At 33.7% G+C, this 17,788-nt stretch overlaps 1 protein-coding gene across 1 annotated transcript in view; it reads left to right on the top strand.

The window, feature by feature from the left end:
* Nucleotides 1-17,788, top strand: part of LOC139503094 (thrombospondin-type laminin G domain and EAR repeat-containing protein-like) — a 94,121-nt gene that overhangs the window by 9,294 nt on the left and 67,039 nt on the right. The window contains exons 2-6 of the mRNA XM_071292771.1: nucleotides 5,801-6,324; nucleotides 9,292-9,403; nucleotides 9,925-10,068; nucleotides 11,007-11,251; nucleotides 11,967-12,153. Coding sequence (XP_071148872.1) covers nucleotides 5,801-6,324; nucleotides 9,292-9,403; nucleotides 9,925-10,068; nucleotides 11,007-11,251; nucleotides 11,967-12,153 — 1,212 coding nt within the window. The remainder of the gene's footprint in view (nucleotides 1-5,800; nucleotides 6,325-9,291; nucleotides 9,404-9,924; nucleotides 10,069-11,006; nucleotides 11,252-11,966; nucleotides 12,154-17,788) is intronic.

Here is a 17,788-nt window from a genome sequence, read left to right on the forward strand (position 1 = left end):
ATTTATGTAAACTTAGCACGAATTATTTCAAGAACTATCATATATATCCGAACATAAAATCCCTGATATGTGATAATAAAATCTTTCTAATATCTAGAAATTTTTGGAGTTGGATCAGACAGAAAAACTTGATTTTTAATTTATATTGTAAATTTACATATTTTAATCCAGATTTATAAAGTTTTTGAACGTGTTGTTCAAATACTGATAAACGGACTTAATAGCCCTTAATATTCGATGGTATTCTTTAAGCCTATTGGCTGTGTAAATTATATGTTGTATTTCACCTGTGCAGGTAAAACATCAAAGGGGTTAATCACCTGAGATACTTCAGTCAAACTGAAAGACTGTCAGAGGTGATCCGTTACTTGTATCGAAAAACTCAAAGGAAAATAAAACGTCTTAATTACTAGAGGGCGTGTTTGTTAACCCCGGCGAACGGGCTAATAAGAATTTAAAAGCAAATTAATTGGATTTTATACGTCGACTGTATATTTTTGTATATTTAATTTACTGTTTAAAAAGTAAAAAAGTCTTAAGATCATAATGTTCAAGTCATACAGTTCAAATTTTGAAAATTATAGAGTTAAAATTATGAATATGCCTCATGTTTCCCTAGTTATTTAAATTTTAACGACAGTTTAAATATACTGTTATCAATAAAAGAAATATTAACCTGTAATTTGTTTTTCTATATTCAATCATCTCGATACCTTTCATGTCGAGGAAGCTTTAACTGATTATGAATTGATGACGCTACAGACATTTTAATATTGAAAAATGTATATTGTTACTTTGTTAGTTATAATTATATTTTTGTTAATATATACCATTAGGATAAAGTATTTAAAAGAAAATACATTACTGAAATAGTTTTCAAGTGACAAATGTAAGAATAATTATGGATATTTTTAATTTTAATTAAAGAAATGATTCTTGTAAATTAATAAATTTGTATGAGTCATTTATTTTACGCGAAATTCGCGAGAAGAAATAACACGTAATCTATAAAACATTTTTAAATTATATCAAACGCAAATATACATACATTTGTACATTTTGAAATTTTGAAAACTAACCTGAGTATAACATCTTAACATGGCTTTTTTTAAATTGTTAAAATACCAAGTTTTGATTTCCTTTACAATTAAACTTATTAAGTTTATCTGATTTATACATTTGTGTCTTATAAACTTGACCAACATCTTAAAATTAGGTAGACCAGACCAACCGTATGCATATTTTGAAAAAGTACGCATATGGTTTAGACCTACGCGTACGGTCCAAATACTGATATGGTGTGGTACATGTATATACTGCCCGCACACTCAGCATGGTCTAATTAAGGTGGTCAGGATCTTGATACGTTTGGATTTTTTTTTTTTTATTTTGACTCATCTGCCGGAAAACTGGGTCTAAGCCCGTCGAATCAAAAGCAAAAAAAGCACAGAAAGATTATTTTTTCTTATTTCAAATAAATACGCTTTTAATTGCAATATATATATATATATCTTACCTAATATTGACAGTATCAACCAAAAATTATCACTGAACACCATGCCAACAACAATTGGTATAATCCAAGTTTTCTGTTGAAAAAAAAGACGAGATTAATTTTAGAGTCTCATAAAACAATCAACACGAAATCATGCATAAAATGGAATGAAAAAAGATACATTTTAACAATTAATAAAGTACCAACCTTTCAATATGCATATCAAGTTCTGCAAAGATAGGATAAGGCAAACTAAAATTAATTAGTAATTCAGAATACACCTATGGACCAATTTCCCATGTTATAACAGGAGACCTTAACATCGTTCGCGACCGAGAGTTAAAATCATTCCTCAGTAAAGGACCTAAATATCGTCCCCCGTCAACTATTAACTGGAATGAGTGTCGTAATATCATCAACGACTCACTCCGCGCCTACTGTTTGAAATGGGTAAAACGGGAAAAAGCTGACAAAAAATCTTTGGACTCTTTTTTTAATTCAGTAATGAAGATAGTTGATATTCGAATACAACATTTTAAAGAACATTTTACCCTCAACAAAAACTATAAAAACCCTATTTCGCGTATCAAAAATAAACTAACAGAACTAGCCAAGGAATTTGTTTTTGTCCCGGCTGATAAAGCTGCTAATAATATCATTATTGTTTGACGTAAATTTTATATAGAGGTTCTGCAAAAGGAAATCACGAATTCACCAACATTCCAACTGACTTCATTTTCAGAAAACGACATCTGTAACAAACATAAACTTTTAGCTACTTCTTTACAAGCAGAACCAAACACAATGAAAGTCCCAACTATGTACTGGCTTCCGAAGCTGCACAAAAAACCTTACAAATATAGATTTATTTCATCTTCCAGCCATTGTTCAACTACTAAATTGTCTGTTTTACTTACTAGTACACTTGGTACAATAAAAAACCTGATAATAAATTGTTCAAATAAGGCCTTTGAAAATAGTGGAATTAATTACTTTTGGAGTGTCAAAAACTCGTTGGAAGTACTTGATAAATTGCATGCATATATTGGTGATTTTGAATCTGTTCAAAGTTTTGATTTTTCTACCCTATATACCACTTTGCCTCATATTCTTATTAAGAAAAAATTCACATCCCTAATTAACTGGGCATTTAAAAAGTCGGAATGCGAGTACATATGTTCAAACTCTTTTAGATCATTTTTTAGTAGCAATAAACAAAAGAACTATGTCAATTGGACATGCTTTGATACTATTTATGCACTTGAATTTTTACTTGATAACATTTTTGTTCGCTTTGGAGATTCCGTATATCGTCAAGTTATTGGAATTCCAATGGGGACTAACTGTGCACCACTTATTGCGGACCTGTTTTTGTATTGTTATGAGTTACAATTTATGACTAAAATTAGCAAAGACCCATCAAAACAACATTTGATACAAAAATTTAACAATACTTTTAGATATTTGGATGATATATTGGCTCTAAATAATGACGACTTCAGTATGTATACTAAAGAAATTTATCCTGTAGAACTTACTTTAAATAAAGCTAATGATAACAATGACCACTGCCCTTTCCTCGATCTTGATATCTATATCATAAACGGGAAGCTTAATACAAAAATTTATGATAAAAGAGATGATTTTTCATTTCCTATTGTTAATTATCCATTTTTAGATGGCGACGTTCCCTTGTCACCATCTTATGGTGTTTATATATCTCAACTTGTACGATTCGCTCGTGTATGTAACAATGTATTAGATTTTAGCGAGAGAAATTTATGTATTACTGAAAAATTATTACACCAGGGTTTTCGATATCACAAACTGGTCAAAACATTTACTAAATTTTATCACCGGTATAAGGAAATAATTCGTAAATATAACTCAACATGCAGACATCTTATACGTTCAGGTATTTCACATCCAAAATTTTATGGAAATATTCTTTATAAAGCACAAAAATGTCAGTATTCTCCTCAGAAACTAACAAAACCTTTAAATAGACTTATTAAAAGGGGATATAGTTACGATACTGTTGTCAGGTCATTAAAGATTGCATATTTTGGCTTTAACATTGATTCACTGATAGGGTCTTTGCATCGGAACTAAACACATTTATTTCTAAAAAAACAGTTGTTGGCATGACACGGGTTATGTTCTTCTCATATATTTTATGATAGTATGATACTAAACCCCTAACGGGAGGGATTGTACCTGATATTCATATGATGAAGACATAATCTTTCAATCAGTTTAATTGAGGTCTGGAGCTGGCATGTCAGTTAACTGCTAGTAGTCTGTTGTTATTTATGTATTATTGTCATTTTATTTATTTTCTTTTGTTACATCTTTTGACATCAGACTCGGACTTCTCTTGAACTGAATTTTAATGTGCGTATTGTTATTCTTTTACTTTTCTACATTGGCTAGAGGTATAGGGGGAGGGTTGAGATCTCATAAACATGTTTAACCCCGCCGCAATTTTGCGCCTGTCCCAAGTCAGGAGCCTCTGGCCTTTGTTAGTCTTGTATGATTTTAATTTTTAGTTTCTTGTGTATAATTCGGAGTTTAGTATGACGTCCATTATCACTGTACTATTATGCATATTTTAGGGGCCAGCTGAAGGACACCTACGGGTGCGGGAATTCTCGCTACATTGAAGACCCATTGGTTGCCTTCGGCTGTTGTTTGCTCTATGGTCGGGTGGTTGTCGCTTTGACATATTCACCATTTCCTTTCTCAATTTTATTTCATCCAAATTTTTGTTTTAAATGGGGCGGGTGGGAGGATTTTATTTTTTAAATTTTATTTCATATGAAACCTTCTTGTCACGTGTTATTCATATATGCAATTGTAATAATAAGCTTATATCATGTAAATACATGCATAAGGTATTTTGTATGATTTTTCAAATGCTTAATATAAAAAAGAAGATGTGGTATGATTGCCAATGAGACAACTGTCCACAAGAAACCAAAAAATGACACATACATTAACAACTATAGGTCACTGTACGTCCTTCAACAATGAGCAAAGCCCATACAGCATAGTCAGCTTTAAAAGGCCCCGATATGACAATGTAAAACAATTCAAAAGAGAAAACTAACGGTCTCATTTATGATCCCGATAACAAAAAGACACTAGGAACAGATCTGAGAGTACTCGCAGTTATCTGACAGCTAGTTCAAAGCCACTAACGACTAATAAAAAAAATCATGCATCTAACACTAAACTATCAATCCGTACACATCCAACATCAAAATACTTTAAATACATATCTCTGATTGGCCACAACTGTTCTACATGTAATTGCGGCTTCAGAAACCTATTTTATAGTAAACAGCAGAAACATGGAGAAATGCTCTCTTCAGTTGGACTACCTACACCAACTTTATTTTGCTTTCTAAGCAATCGTTTGTTGTCCTAATAAAATGAAGCAAATGCATTGGTATGCAGCAAAAGTATTATAAGTACAGAATAAAATGAAAACTCAAACAGTGTTGAAAAATAAGATTGTTCCTTTTAAATATGCAAGATACGAATATAATTACAATGTAGAACACAAAGTTGTTTGATGACTATTGTGGGTATTGGGACAGATGATGTTTGCTGTCCATTATCAAAATCGGAAGGCATGGCTAAATCCTAATCTAAGGGCTTGCAATAAATTGATAAATTAAAAATGCGTATGTTTGTCGACTTTCTGAACTCAATATACGGTCACCAATCTAACAAGTTCATGTTTGTGTTAATTCCTTTATTCCAGTCATGATTTTTTGTACCAATGTGTTCCACGATTCTTACGCTTTTGGGTTTCATTCACAGTCCAAATTTCTTGACACAAAGTTATTGTATAAATATAATAAAATCCAAGGTGTTCTATTAAATCACAAACATTTGTGACATACGGCGATTTGCGTTCTTGGACACAGCGTATTACTCGTAACCCGAATATTTCATGCCTTTCTCGTAATCAATCTCTATTCTCGGTAAATGATGTTGTCATCATAGATCAGCAGAATATATCGACTTAGTAATTTAGTAAGAATACTCTAAGAAATACGAAAACCGAAATTGTGAAACAGGAAGTTTGATTGAAACGAAATTATCGACGGTTACCGGTAACGGAAATGAACAAAATCCGGCAATCGTAATTTTTTCAAAAATAAAAAAAATCGGGGCGGGCGGGGATGAAAATCTATCAATTAATTTTAATTGGCCTAACAAAAATGAATTAAAGCAAGAAAGTGTCCTAACTATAAAAACAATGAACTTCTAACAAAAATACTTTTTTTGTTGCAGGTCTAGAGTCATCACATTTATTAGACAAAGCCTTCCCCCGATATGGACGACTACCTAAAGGAGTAAGCTATGTGTACGATACCGAGGCTCACGTGCATGCGTATGAGTTTTTGAAGGACGTCACGTACATAACGATGGATTCGTCTGAAATTCTGAAACAGTGCAGATTCTTTCCGAATGAATTTTCAGTGTTTTTTATTATTAAACATAGCCGGACGTACACGGGGAAAGAATGTGTTTTAGTAGTTGGAGACAACGATTCAAATATCATGTCTATAGAAATTAGCAGAAGAAACATATTTTTTATATACAAAAGTAAAAAAGTGAAATTTAAAAATGAGTTTCTACGTGACAACAAATGGCACACTTTAGGATTCAGTGTTGGGGGAACTCATGTCACTATGACAACCGATTGTATAAATACAAAACATAAACGGTTAAAGAGAATGTTTCCGGATAACGTCGATGCAGTGCACAAAACAGTAACGATAGCTAGTTGTGATAAAAACAATGGAGTGTTTCAGGTGAGTAGATATCTTTTCAAAACAAAGTTTAAAATTGAGAATGGAAATGGGGAATGTGTCAAAAAACCAACAACCCGACCAAAGAGCCAACAGCCGAAAACCACCAATAGGTCTTCAATACAGCGCGAAAATCCCACACCCGGAGGCGTGCTTCAGCTTGCCCCTAAACAAAAATATGTACTAAACTCCTAAATATATAATTGAACTAAAATTAAAGACCAAAGGCACATGACTTGGCACAGGCGCAAAGATGCGGCGGGGTTAAACTTGTTTTTTTTTAGATTTCAACCCTCGCCTATAAATCTAGGAAAAACATATAATGTAACATTGTATATCTTTCTTTTTTTTCGTCCTGAACATGCATAATAAAATTGAGAATGGAAATGGGGAATGTGTCAAAGAGACAACAACCCGACCATAGAAAAAACAACAGCAGAAGGTCACTAACAGGTCATCAATGTAGCGAGAATTCCCGCACCCGGCGGCGTCCTTAAGCTGGCCCCTAAACAAATATATACTAGTCCAGTGATAATGAACGCCATACTAATTTCCGAATTGTACACAAGAAACTAAAATTAAAAAAAATATTAGACTAACAAAGGCCAGAGGCTCCTGACGTGGGACAGGCGCAAAAATGCGGCGGGGTTAAACATGTTTATGAGATCTCAACCCTCCCCCTATACCTCTAGCCAATGTAGAAAAGTAAATGAATAACAATACGCACATTTAAAATGAACATTTTGCCACAGGACGTTAAGCAGTCAACAATTAATTTTATTACAAAAAGCAGTAAGACGTCTCGTTTTTTTTTCTTTCTTTCAAACAATGGTTACAGTATACTACATGCATACTGATACTGATGTTTATTTAACGGGTGTTTAAAAATACCATTGAATAATCCATTATCAAAATTGTTATTTTATATGTATAAGATAGCGACCATCGTTGACAGTAAAACCTCGTCTAACCAAACAAATAAGCCCATGTGGTCTACAATGTAACGACCAATTTAACGGAACTATACAATCAATCTGTCGTTCGTATGGAAAAATACAACAGTTTTTCATTGGGAATAAAAAGAGTCAGGTATTGTATCTTTGCTACTTTCCACATTTCGATTCTCCATTTTTTTTCAGTAAAAATTCAAGACACTAATAATAATAAATGACATAGAAGGTCAGCATCTATATATGGGTCACAGTACGGCCTTCTATAGTGAGCTAACCCGTACCGCATAGCAATCTATTAAAGGTCTCGAAATGTGAATCAATTAAAACAAGAAAACTATCGGCCTGATTTATGAACAGAGCAATCATCGAAAAAAAATTAAAATATGTTATACAGCAACAAACGATAACCACTAACCGCATAGAAAACTGTCAAAGATCTTAAAATGTTAAACGTAAAAAAATTCAAACCAGGAAAAAACAAACTGCCTGATTTATTTTAAAAAACAATCTAAGAAAAACCAAATGTTACATACAGCAACACACCGTCACGACAACTACTGAATAACATGCTCCTGACTTAGGAGAGGCATGCACATACCGAATGTGGAGGGGTTCAATATGTTTACAGGAGCGTAGCTTGTCTCGTTTGTACAACAAGATGAATTATTAAATTTTGATGTCTATATGGCAAACTATGAAAACTCTGATTTACGCATGTCTGCTGTTCGGTTGTCGTTTGTTGGTGTGATTCATCACGTGTTCCTCTTTTCTCGTTTCTATATATAGAACTGTTTTTTCTTATTTGTATTTGTAACTATGTATACTTTATTGTTTATTATATTTCAATTTTGTAAAATAATAATATTATTATGATATTATATTATGCTCCTTGTGAGCCCATTTTATGGAAATAAAGCATCTTCTTCTTCTTCTTCTGTACATGTAGAAAAGACAGTTGGTTTTCCTATTTGAATTCGTTCTATACTAGTCATTATGGGGCCTATTATATATTGCAGTGCGATCCGTGTTGAAGGTCGTACTTTGACATATATACATGTACATTGTGATTTGGATGAAGAGTCTGATTAGCCATTATACCACATCTTCTTATTCATATGTCAGTGAAAATTGTGTATCGTTTAAGAACGGCTGTATATGAAGCAGGATTTGATTTAGTTCAATTATAAACAAATTTTACCACGTTCACGTTGATAAATATATATGAAGGCAATGTTCTTTAAAAATGTCAATACTACAAATCAATGTATCATCCAGGTTGTGGTTTGCGGTTAAAACCATTGCATTTAAACCTATTATAAATGTCAGCGCTCCTCATGGCCAGACCGTCAACGTGGTTTATAACAATCTGGCCACACCATGTTGTGGTATGTATACCATGGAAATCTTCAGTTGAAGTCATTCTTTAAATCTTCGTGGTTTTGTCCATTTTGCATATTTAAGGCAATACCACATTCTATAATTCGTAATTGAGAAGTTTATCATCATCCGGCGCGAATTTAAACAGGTTCGTACCACTGACTATGCGGAATGAGTTTTGCTAATTGTTGAAGGCGATAAGGTGACCTATAGTTGTTAATTTCTTTGTCATTTTGGTCTTTGGTGGAGATGTTGTTTCATTTGTTTATCATATAGATATAAGAAGATGTGGTATGAGTGCCAATGAGCAACTCTCTATCCAAGACACAATTTGTAAAAGTAAACCATTATAGGTCAAAGTACGGTCTTCAACACGGAGTCTTGGCTCACACCGAACAGCAAGCTAATTAGGGCCTCAAAGATGACTAGTGTAAAACCCTTCCAACAGAGTCTAATCTATATAAAAACGAGAAACGAAAAACAATTATGAACCATATCAACAAACGACAACTACTGACCAACAAATTCCTGACTTAGGACAGGTGCAAACAAATGCAGCGGGTTCAAACGTTAAAATAGGTACCAACCTTCACCCTTATCTTTTTATCATCTGCTTATTTTTATATTTGTAATTTTACAGGGCCAGTTACGTGATATCATATTTACTCCAGGAATCGACGCTACAACCAGAGCCTGTCCATCAAGGGTTCCGAGACACACCCACATGAATAATAAGTTACCTATATTTCCAGGTAAATAAGTTGACTACTATTGAGCCTCCTCATGGGGATTTTGATTACATGATTACTTGGCCGTTTTAATAGTCATGATGTAAAGAATAGAAAAAAAAAATGGCAAATATATAGTACATGTTAAGAGGTGATTTTCAGTGGCGGATCCAGAAATTTTCACAAGTGGCTGCTGACTGACCTAAGAGGGGGCCCGCTCCAGGCACGCTTCAGTGATTCCCTATATAAGCAACCACATTTTTTCCCAAAAAGGGGGGTCCCGGGCCCCCTGCCCCCCTAAATCCGCCTCTGATTTTACTTTTATAAATTATCTCTCTTTACACAGTGTTTAAGATTTGGCTAAATAAAATAACATGTGTTTCTCATTACATCTTTGAAATAATCGAGTTTATGAGAGAAAAACCCTGACGTGAGAAGTGCTTATTGAAAAATGAAAAAAAACTAATATACAGCGGGTATGGAAATATGAAACACTAATTTTTTTATTTGGCCTGAATTAACTTTTGTATCTCAAATGTTTTCAGACACTTATGGATCGGACTCTCCAGGACCTCAATGGGAAGATTGTACCTGGATGGACGTCGGAAACATCGCTTATGACCTCTACGCTAAATCTCTAAAGGTGTGTGTCAATGGAATCTGGAAACACGTGACTGTGGACGTCAAAGGTGACACATATGCATGTTAAATAGTTTGAAATTACTGATTTTGAATTATATTTATGAATTTTGAGGGAAATAAGTTTTAATGGTTGAAAAATAACAAAATTACAGCCGATTTCATTGAGTGTGAAGCTAGGAGTAATATATTTGGTAAGTTTGCTTGTAAGCTGAATCGTGAAGTCATTGTTAGGTCAGGTAAACAACCCTTCTTTAAGAGTAAACTAGTCCAACAGATAACCAACCTTGCTACTTCGAAAGACGGATAGTTTACCGGACCTAACAATGACTTAACGGTTCAGCTAACAAACAAGCTAACCAAAGGTATTACCTTTGGCTGGTATTACCTTTGGCTTCACACTCAATGAAATCGGCTGTAACAGTATTGGATTGATTCGGAATCTCATTATTGAAGTTGACAAGGCAACTTTTGGTTTTATTTTCTTCGTTTTTTTCTTCACAGCACAGTGTTCTTAAAAGACAGTCTGACCAATATTAGGTTCTAAAAGTATATTAATATAATTTCTTTTAAATTTTTCTCCATTTGTATCCTAAGACCAATTGTCAACCTCTTTTTTATTAATCGAGTGACACGAGTCATTCGAGAAATAAATAAGCTTTAAAGCAACACTATATTACATAGGAAAAACGACTTAATGCAACTAACTTATGAGCTGATCTCTAATGTTGTTTATTTACTTGTAATATACTCTCAAACCATATGGATGAAATGTGCGAAAAACTAAACATTAGCAACACTAGCCAAAAATAGAATTGAATGAAAAAAACATGAACATGGACGTTTTTTTTTAAAATGCAGTCCTTGTTGTGATTATGATTTCAACTCTGCATTATGCTATAAGTTATTTTTTGTATTTGATAAAAGAGTTTTAAAAAAAAGTTTTGTTAGCGTTGATTTTATAATTTGTTGAAATATTCTTCCACAGCCGATATTCCTAGAAAGCTAGACTATCTTGAACTCTATCAAGAAATAAAAACTCCTGGGCCCGGGATCGACGTCCATGTTTTTACTATCGATGGAGAAGGAATGTTCGCCGTCTTTGCAAATACGAGGAAAAAACTTGACGATGTATCGGGATTGTATAAATGGAAAAACAAAAAGTTTATGTTATACCAAAAACTTTCAACATACGGAGCACAGAGCTGGACTCATTTGAAGATACAAAACGGGGTGAGATTAAGTATGGTTGTTTGATTTTTTGATTTTTTTTTGATTTTTTTTTTTTTTTTTTTGAATTCATGTACATGTACACACGTTCTTTTTCAATCTGATTGGTGAAAATTATTATAGAAATAGATGTTTACAAACAACAAGAGTTTTTGATGTGTTGGCCTTGGGTAGTTTTTTTTTAAGATTTAATATCTAATGACCAAAAGTAAAAGGCTAAAACATAAAAAAAACCATTTGTATTGCTGTTTTTTGTCTCAAAGTCACCACTAGGAACACAACTCTAAATTGACTGCAAATTCAAGATGGCCACTTGCACCCGAATTACCAACTTCTAAGCTAGGTCCAAAGCTCATTATAAACTCGGCAATCATTTTTTTTTACTTTTGTTAGATACAATTGATATTCTTGTAGCTGTGTTTTTCAACGCTCAGTTGTAGTGTTATCAACATCAAGCAAACAATTCGGCAACTTCCGATGCAAATTAATCGGTTCTCCGAACATTCCCGAAGTCGTCGCCATAACTTACAACAGAAAAAAAAACGAACAAACACTTTCTGATTCTTGTCATGTTTTTACACGTTTGTTGCTCTCGTCACGATAAAAATGTTTCACGCTGACGCGGTCGATGTTTAAAAAAGTCAAACAATCAAATACACCGAAATTTAAAGAAACAAATAGAATTAAGTTCTTCCTACAACGTTTATTTCATTTTCAGTTTTTCCTTGCAGTTGCAAATTATGGCCTGAATGACCAGCCGCAAAGTAATTCCACCATTTATAAATGGCATCGTGGGAGAAAAAGGTTTAAAGTTTTCCAGACCATTCCAACATGGACTGCAAGAGATTTTGAATATTTTAAAATAGATGGAAAGGACTTTTTGGCTGTTGCTAATCATGCAAAAGGTAATATATAACCAATATTATAGACTTTTTTTTTCATATCACCGACTGCGGTTTATATGATTTTACGACAAGTGACATAACCTGTGGTTAGACACCGGAGTTAGACATCCTAGCACTCGGTCGAATAACAGCAATCAAACGAAGTATACCAAAATCTTTACAATTTGGAGTGAACTTTTTCTGATCATTTTGTCGTATAATGCAAACACTTAACAGTTAATTTCCCCCTACAATGGTGCTGATTGAAAGCTTGATTTTTACTTTTTTTTACGTTGCCCTTGGTTGACCGAGTACCAGGATGTCCTACCAGAGAGAAAGTAACCTGTCGAAAAAATATGAACTACGGAGTCGGTAATATGCAAATAGCCCATTGGTTGGTTTAATCTTATTTTTAACTCAATATTGTGTACTCGATTGGACTTTATGGGTAAATATATACCTTGTGAATCTATACATGTACTTAAGGTGGTACCAAACACCTCGACTAAAATTTATTTCTATGTGTTTCTTTATTCTACATTGGCTGAAGTTATAGGCGAGGGTTGAGATATAAAAAAAACATGTTTAACAACGCCGCATTTTTGCGCCTGTCCAAAGTCAGGAGCGTCTAACCTTTGTTAGTCTTATCTGGGTTGTTTTAGTTCATTTATATTTTTGGAGTTTAGTGTGACGTCAATTTTCGGTGAACTAGTACAGTTTTGTTTAGGGGCCAGCTGAGGATTACCTCCGGGTGCGGGATTTTCTCGCTGCGTTGAAGACTTATTAGTGGCCTTCGGCTGTTATCTGCTCTTTGTTCGGTTTGTTGTCTGTTTGATATATTCCCTATTTTCATAATACTCACGATTAAAGTGGTAAAAAGACGGAAAATGGATGAGAGAATCAGTTCTTCTTTAAATTTATCAAAATTGCCACTGATAAGTGGCGCCCTTTTTATGTATATTCCCAGAGAGGATTTTTAGTTAATGCGAGATTTTTGCACGAATTAAACCTGGATTCTCGAGACGTTTTCAGTGACTTTGTTCTGATGGTGGTATCGCTTATCAATGCTGTAAAATAGTTTGCCATAGATATCTTAGTTTTCTTACACAAACGGTGAAGCTGGTTGATAAGTCGTTTGGTTTAACAACCATTGGCAAATATTTCATGCACATTTTTAACGAGTAAAATTTACCATTTCGTATGATTTGGCTTTTTTTTTGTGTATATTTTTTTATGCTGTTTAAAGACAGTTAAGAAAACTTTCTCCTGTAAATACTAATGAACTTGTGATACAGATAGATTATCAAACTTTTTACATTTTTGCTGTACAAGTATTAAAATTAATACTAAATGCTAACTTAAAGAAAGATAACTCTAGTCATCAGCTAAGACGGGATTGGAAATAAATTATTTGTTTATTTGTTTGGAACATAATTCTATATGAAAATTTCTAATATATTTATCTATGCGTTATTTTTTTAATGATTTTGAAACTCTTCTTGTCATGCATGTCTATGATGTTTTTTTGTGCACCGAGTTTACCGTACGGTACGGTTGAAAAAGAAAGCGATTTTAATGGTTAGATACCGTAGTATGGTGTCTTCCTCGAATGTCAACATTTTAAATGTTACCTATTCCTTGAATGCCAACAAAAATATTTCAATAGATGTTTATATAAGAACAATAGGTGTTTTTATAACCATTTAAATGGTTTTGTAAGTATTTAAATGTAAAACTTAATTAGGAACTTGATAAAATTGCAACATCTTATCACTTTTTGATAAAAAAAAAATATAGTAGATTTTGGGGTTAAAATTATCATAAATTTTAAAGAATTAAAGAAAATAAAAATATTTTGATTACTTTTTATTAAAAAAAAATATTTTGGAAATGGAAATGTTTCTTAACATAAGACATATTTAAACAAGAATGTGCCCACAGTACACGGATGCCCCACTCGCACTATCATTTTCTATGTTTAGTGGACCGTGAAATTGGAATACATTCTCTAATTTGGCATTAAAATTAGAAAGATCATATCATAGGGCACATGTGTACTAAGTTTCAAGTTGATTGGACTTCAACTTCATCAAAAAGTACCTTGACCAAAAACTTTAACCTGAAGCGGGACAGACGGACGAACGAACGAACGGACCTACAAAATGCATGTTAAGTGACTGCTATTTATGTGACCATTTTATTAAAAATTATGTGACTTTACTAACTGTTCTTGCATGTTGGGGTTCATGTGACTTATCCGTAAGAATATGTGACACAAGAATGTCACATAAATGTGTCTCTATAATTCAGATTCATGCAAGTCTGGTGATCAGATAATAAATGAAAATAGTTTCTAATTAATTTTGCGGTACACTTCTAGAAGTTTGGTGGTCACACAATAAACGGGATATTGTGTCACATAAATTTTGCCAGTAAACAGCTGGGTCACTTAAATTTTGGATTCATATAAGTGGTCACACAATAAATGGGATATTGTGTCACATAAATTTTGCCAGTAAACGGCTGGGTCACTTAACTTTTGGATTCATATAAGTGGTCACACAATAAATGGGATATTGTGTCACATAAATTTTGAGAGTATACGGCTGGGTCACTTAAATTTTGGATTCATATAAGTGGTCACACAATAAATGGGATATTGTGCAACATAAATTTTGAGAGTATACGGCTGGGTCACTTAAAATTTGGATTCATACAAGTCTGGTGGTCACACAATAAACGGGATATTGTGTTACATAAATTTTGCCAGTAAACGGCTGGGTCACTTAACTTTTGGATTCATATAAGTGGTCACACAATAAATGGGATATTGTGTCACATAAATTTTGCCAGTAAACGGCTGGGTCACTTAACTTTTGGATTCATATAAGTGGTCACACAATAAACGGGATATTGTGTCACATAAATTTTGCCAGTAAACGGCTGGGTCACTTAAATTTTGGATTCATATAAGTGGTCACACAATAAATGGGATATTGTGCAACATAAATTTTGAGAGTATACGGCTGGGTCACTTAAAATTTGGATTCATACAAGTCTGGTGGTCACACAATAAACGGGATATTGTGTTACATAAATTTTGCCAGTAAACGGCTGGGTCACTTATCTTTTGGATTCAAATAAGTGGTCACACAATAAATGGGATATTGTGTCACATAAATTTTGCCAGTAAACGGCTGGGTCACTTAAATTTTGGATTCATATAAGTGGTCACACAATAAACGGGATATTGTGTCACATAACTTTTGCCAGTAAACGGCTGGGTCACTTAAATTTTGGATTCATATAAGTGGTCACACAATAAACGGGATATTGTGTCACATAAATTTTGCCAGTAAACGGCTGGCTCACTTAAATTTTGGATTCATAAATGTGGTCACACAATAAATGGGATATTGTGCAACATAAATTTTGAGAGTATACGGCTGGGTTACATAAAATTTGGATTCATACAAGTCTGGTGGTCACATCAAAAAAGGATATTGTGTCACATAAATTCTACAAGTAAACTGCTGAGTCACTTAAATTTTGGATTCATAGAAGTGGTCACACAATAAATGGGATATTGTGTCACATAAATTTTGGATTCGTAGAAGTCTGGTGGTCACACAATAAATGGGATATTGTGCAACATAAATTTTGAGAGTATACGGCTGGGTTACTTAAAATTTGGATCCGTACAAGTCTGGTGGTCACATCATAAAAGGATATTGTGTCACATAAATTTTACCAGTAAACGGCTGGGTCACTTAAATTTTGGATTCAAATAAGTGGTCACACAATAAATGGGATATTGTGCAACATAAATTTTGAGAGTATACGGCTGGGTCACTTAAATTTTGGATTCATATAAGTGGTCACACAATAAATGGGATATTGTGCAACATAAATTTTGAGAGTATACGGCTGGGTCACTTAAAATTTGGATTCATACAAGTCTGGTGGTCACACAATAAACGGGATATTGTGTTACATAAATTTTGCCAGTAAACTGCTGGGTCACTTAACTTTTGGATTCATATAAGTGGTCACACAATAAATGGGATATTGTGTCACATAAATTTTGCCAGTAAACGGCTGGGTCACTTAAATTTTGGATTCATATAAGTGGTCACACAATAAACGGGATATTGTGTCACATAAATTTTGCAAGTGAACGGCTGGCTCACTTAAATTTTGGATTCATATAAGTGGTCACACAATAAATGGGATATTGTGCAACATAAATTTTGAGAGTATACGGCTGGGTCACTTAAAATTTGGATTCATACAAGTCTGGTGGTCACACAATAAACGGGATATTGTGTTACATAAATTTTGCCAGTAAACGGCTGGGTCACTTAACTTTTGGATTCATATAAGTGGTCACACAATAAATGGGATATTGTGTCACATAAATTTTGCCAGTAAACGGCTGGGTCACTTAACTTTTGGATTCATATAAGTGGTCACACAATAAACGGGATATTGTGTCACATAAATTTTGCCAGTAAACGGCTGGGTCACTTAAATTTTGGATTCATATAAGTGGTCACACAATAAATGGGATATTGTGCAACATAAATTTTGAGAGTATACGGCTGGGTCACTTAAAATTTGGATTCATACAAGTCTGGTGGTCACACAATAAACGGGATATTGTGTTACATAAATTTTGCCAGGAAACGGCTGGGTCACTTAACTTTTGGATTCATATAAGTGGTCACACAATAAATGGGATATTGTGTCACATAAATTTTGCCAGTAAACGGCTGGGTCACTTAAATTTTGGATTCATATAAGTGGTCACACAATAAATGGGATATTGTGCAACATAAATTTTGAGAGTATACAGCTGGGTCACTTAAAATTTGGATTCATACAAGTCTGGTGGTCACACAATAAACGGGATATTGTGTTACATAAATTTTGCCAGTAAACGGCTGGGTCACTTATCTTTTGGATTCAAATAAGTGGTCACACAATAAATGGGATATTGTGTCACATAAATTTTGGATTCATATAAGTGGTCACACAATAAACGGGATATTGTGTCACATAAATTTTGCCAGTAAACAGCTGGGTCACTTAAATTTTGGATTCATATAAGTGGTCACACAATAAATGGGATATTGTGCAACATAAATTTTGAGAGTATACGGCTGGGTCACTTAAAATTTGGATTCATACAAGTCTGGTGGTCACACAATAAATGGGATATTGTGCAACATAAATTTTGCCAGTAAACTGCTGGGTCACTTAAATTTTGGATTCATACAAGTTCGGTGGTCACACAAGAAATGGGATATTGTGTCACCTAAGTTTGTAGAGTAAATGGCTGGGTTAATGAAAATTTGGATTGATAGAAGTCTGGTGGTCACATAAATTTTACCAGTAAACTGCTCCTTCACTTAAATTTTGGATTCATACAAGTCTGGTGGTCATACAATACATGGGATATTGTGTCACCAAAGTTCGTAGAGTAAATGGCTGGGTTAATGAAAATTTGAGTTTATAGAAGTCTGGTGGTCACATCAAAAGGGATATATTGTCACATAAATTTGACCAGTAAACTGCTCCTTCACTTAAATTTTGGATTCATACAAGTTAGGTGGTCACACAATAATTGGATATGGTGCAACATATTTGAACACTA

Source organism: Mytilus edulis, chromosome 14 (genome assembly GCF_963676685.1).
Source record: "Mytilus edulis chromosome 14, xbMytEdul2.2, whole genome shotgun sequence".
In the NCBI taxonomy this organism is placed as follows: Eukaryota; Metazoa; Mollusca; class Bivalvia; order Mytilida; family Mytilidae; genus Mytilus; species Mytilus edulis.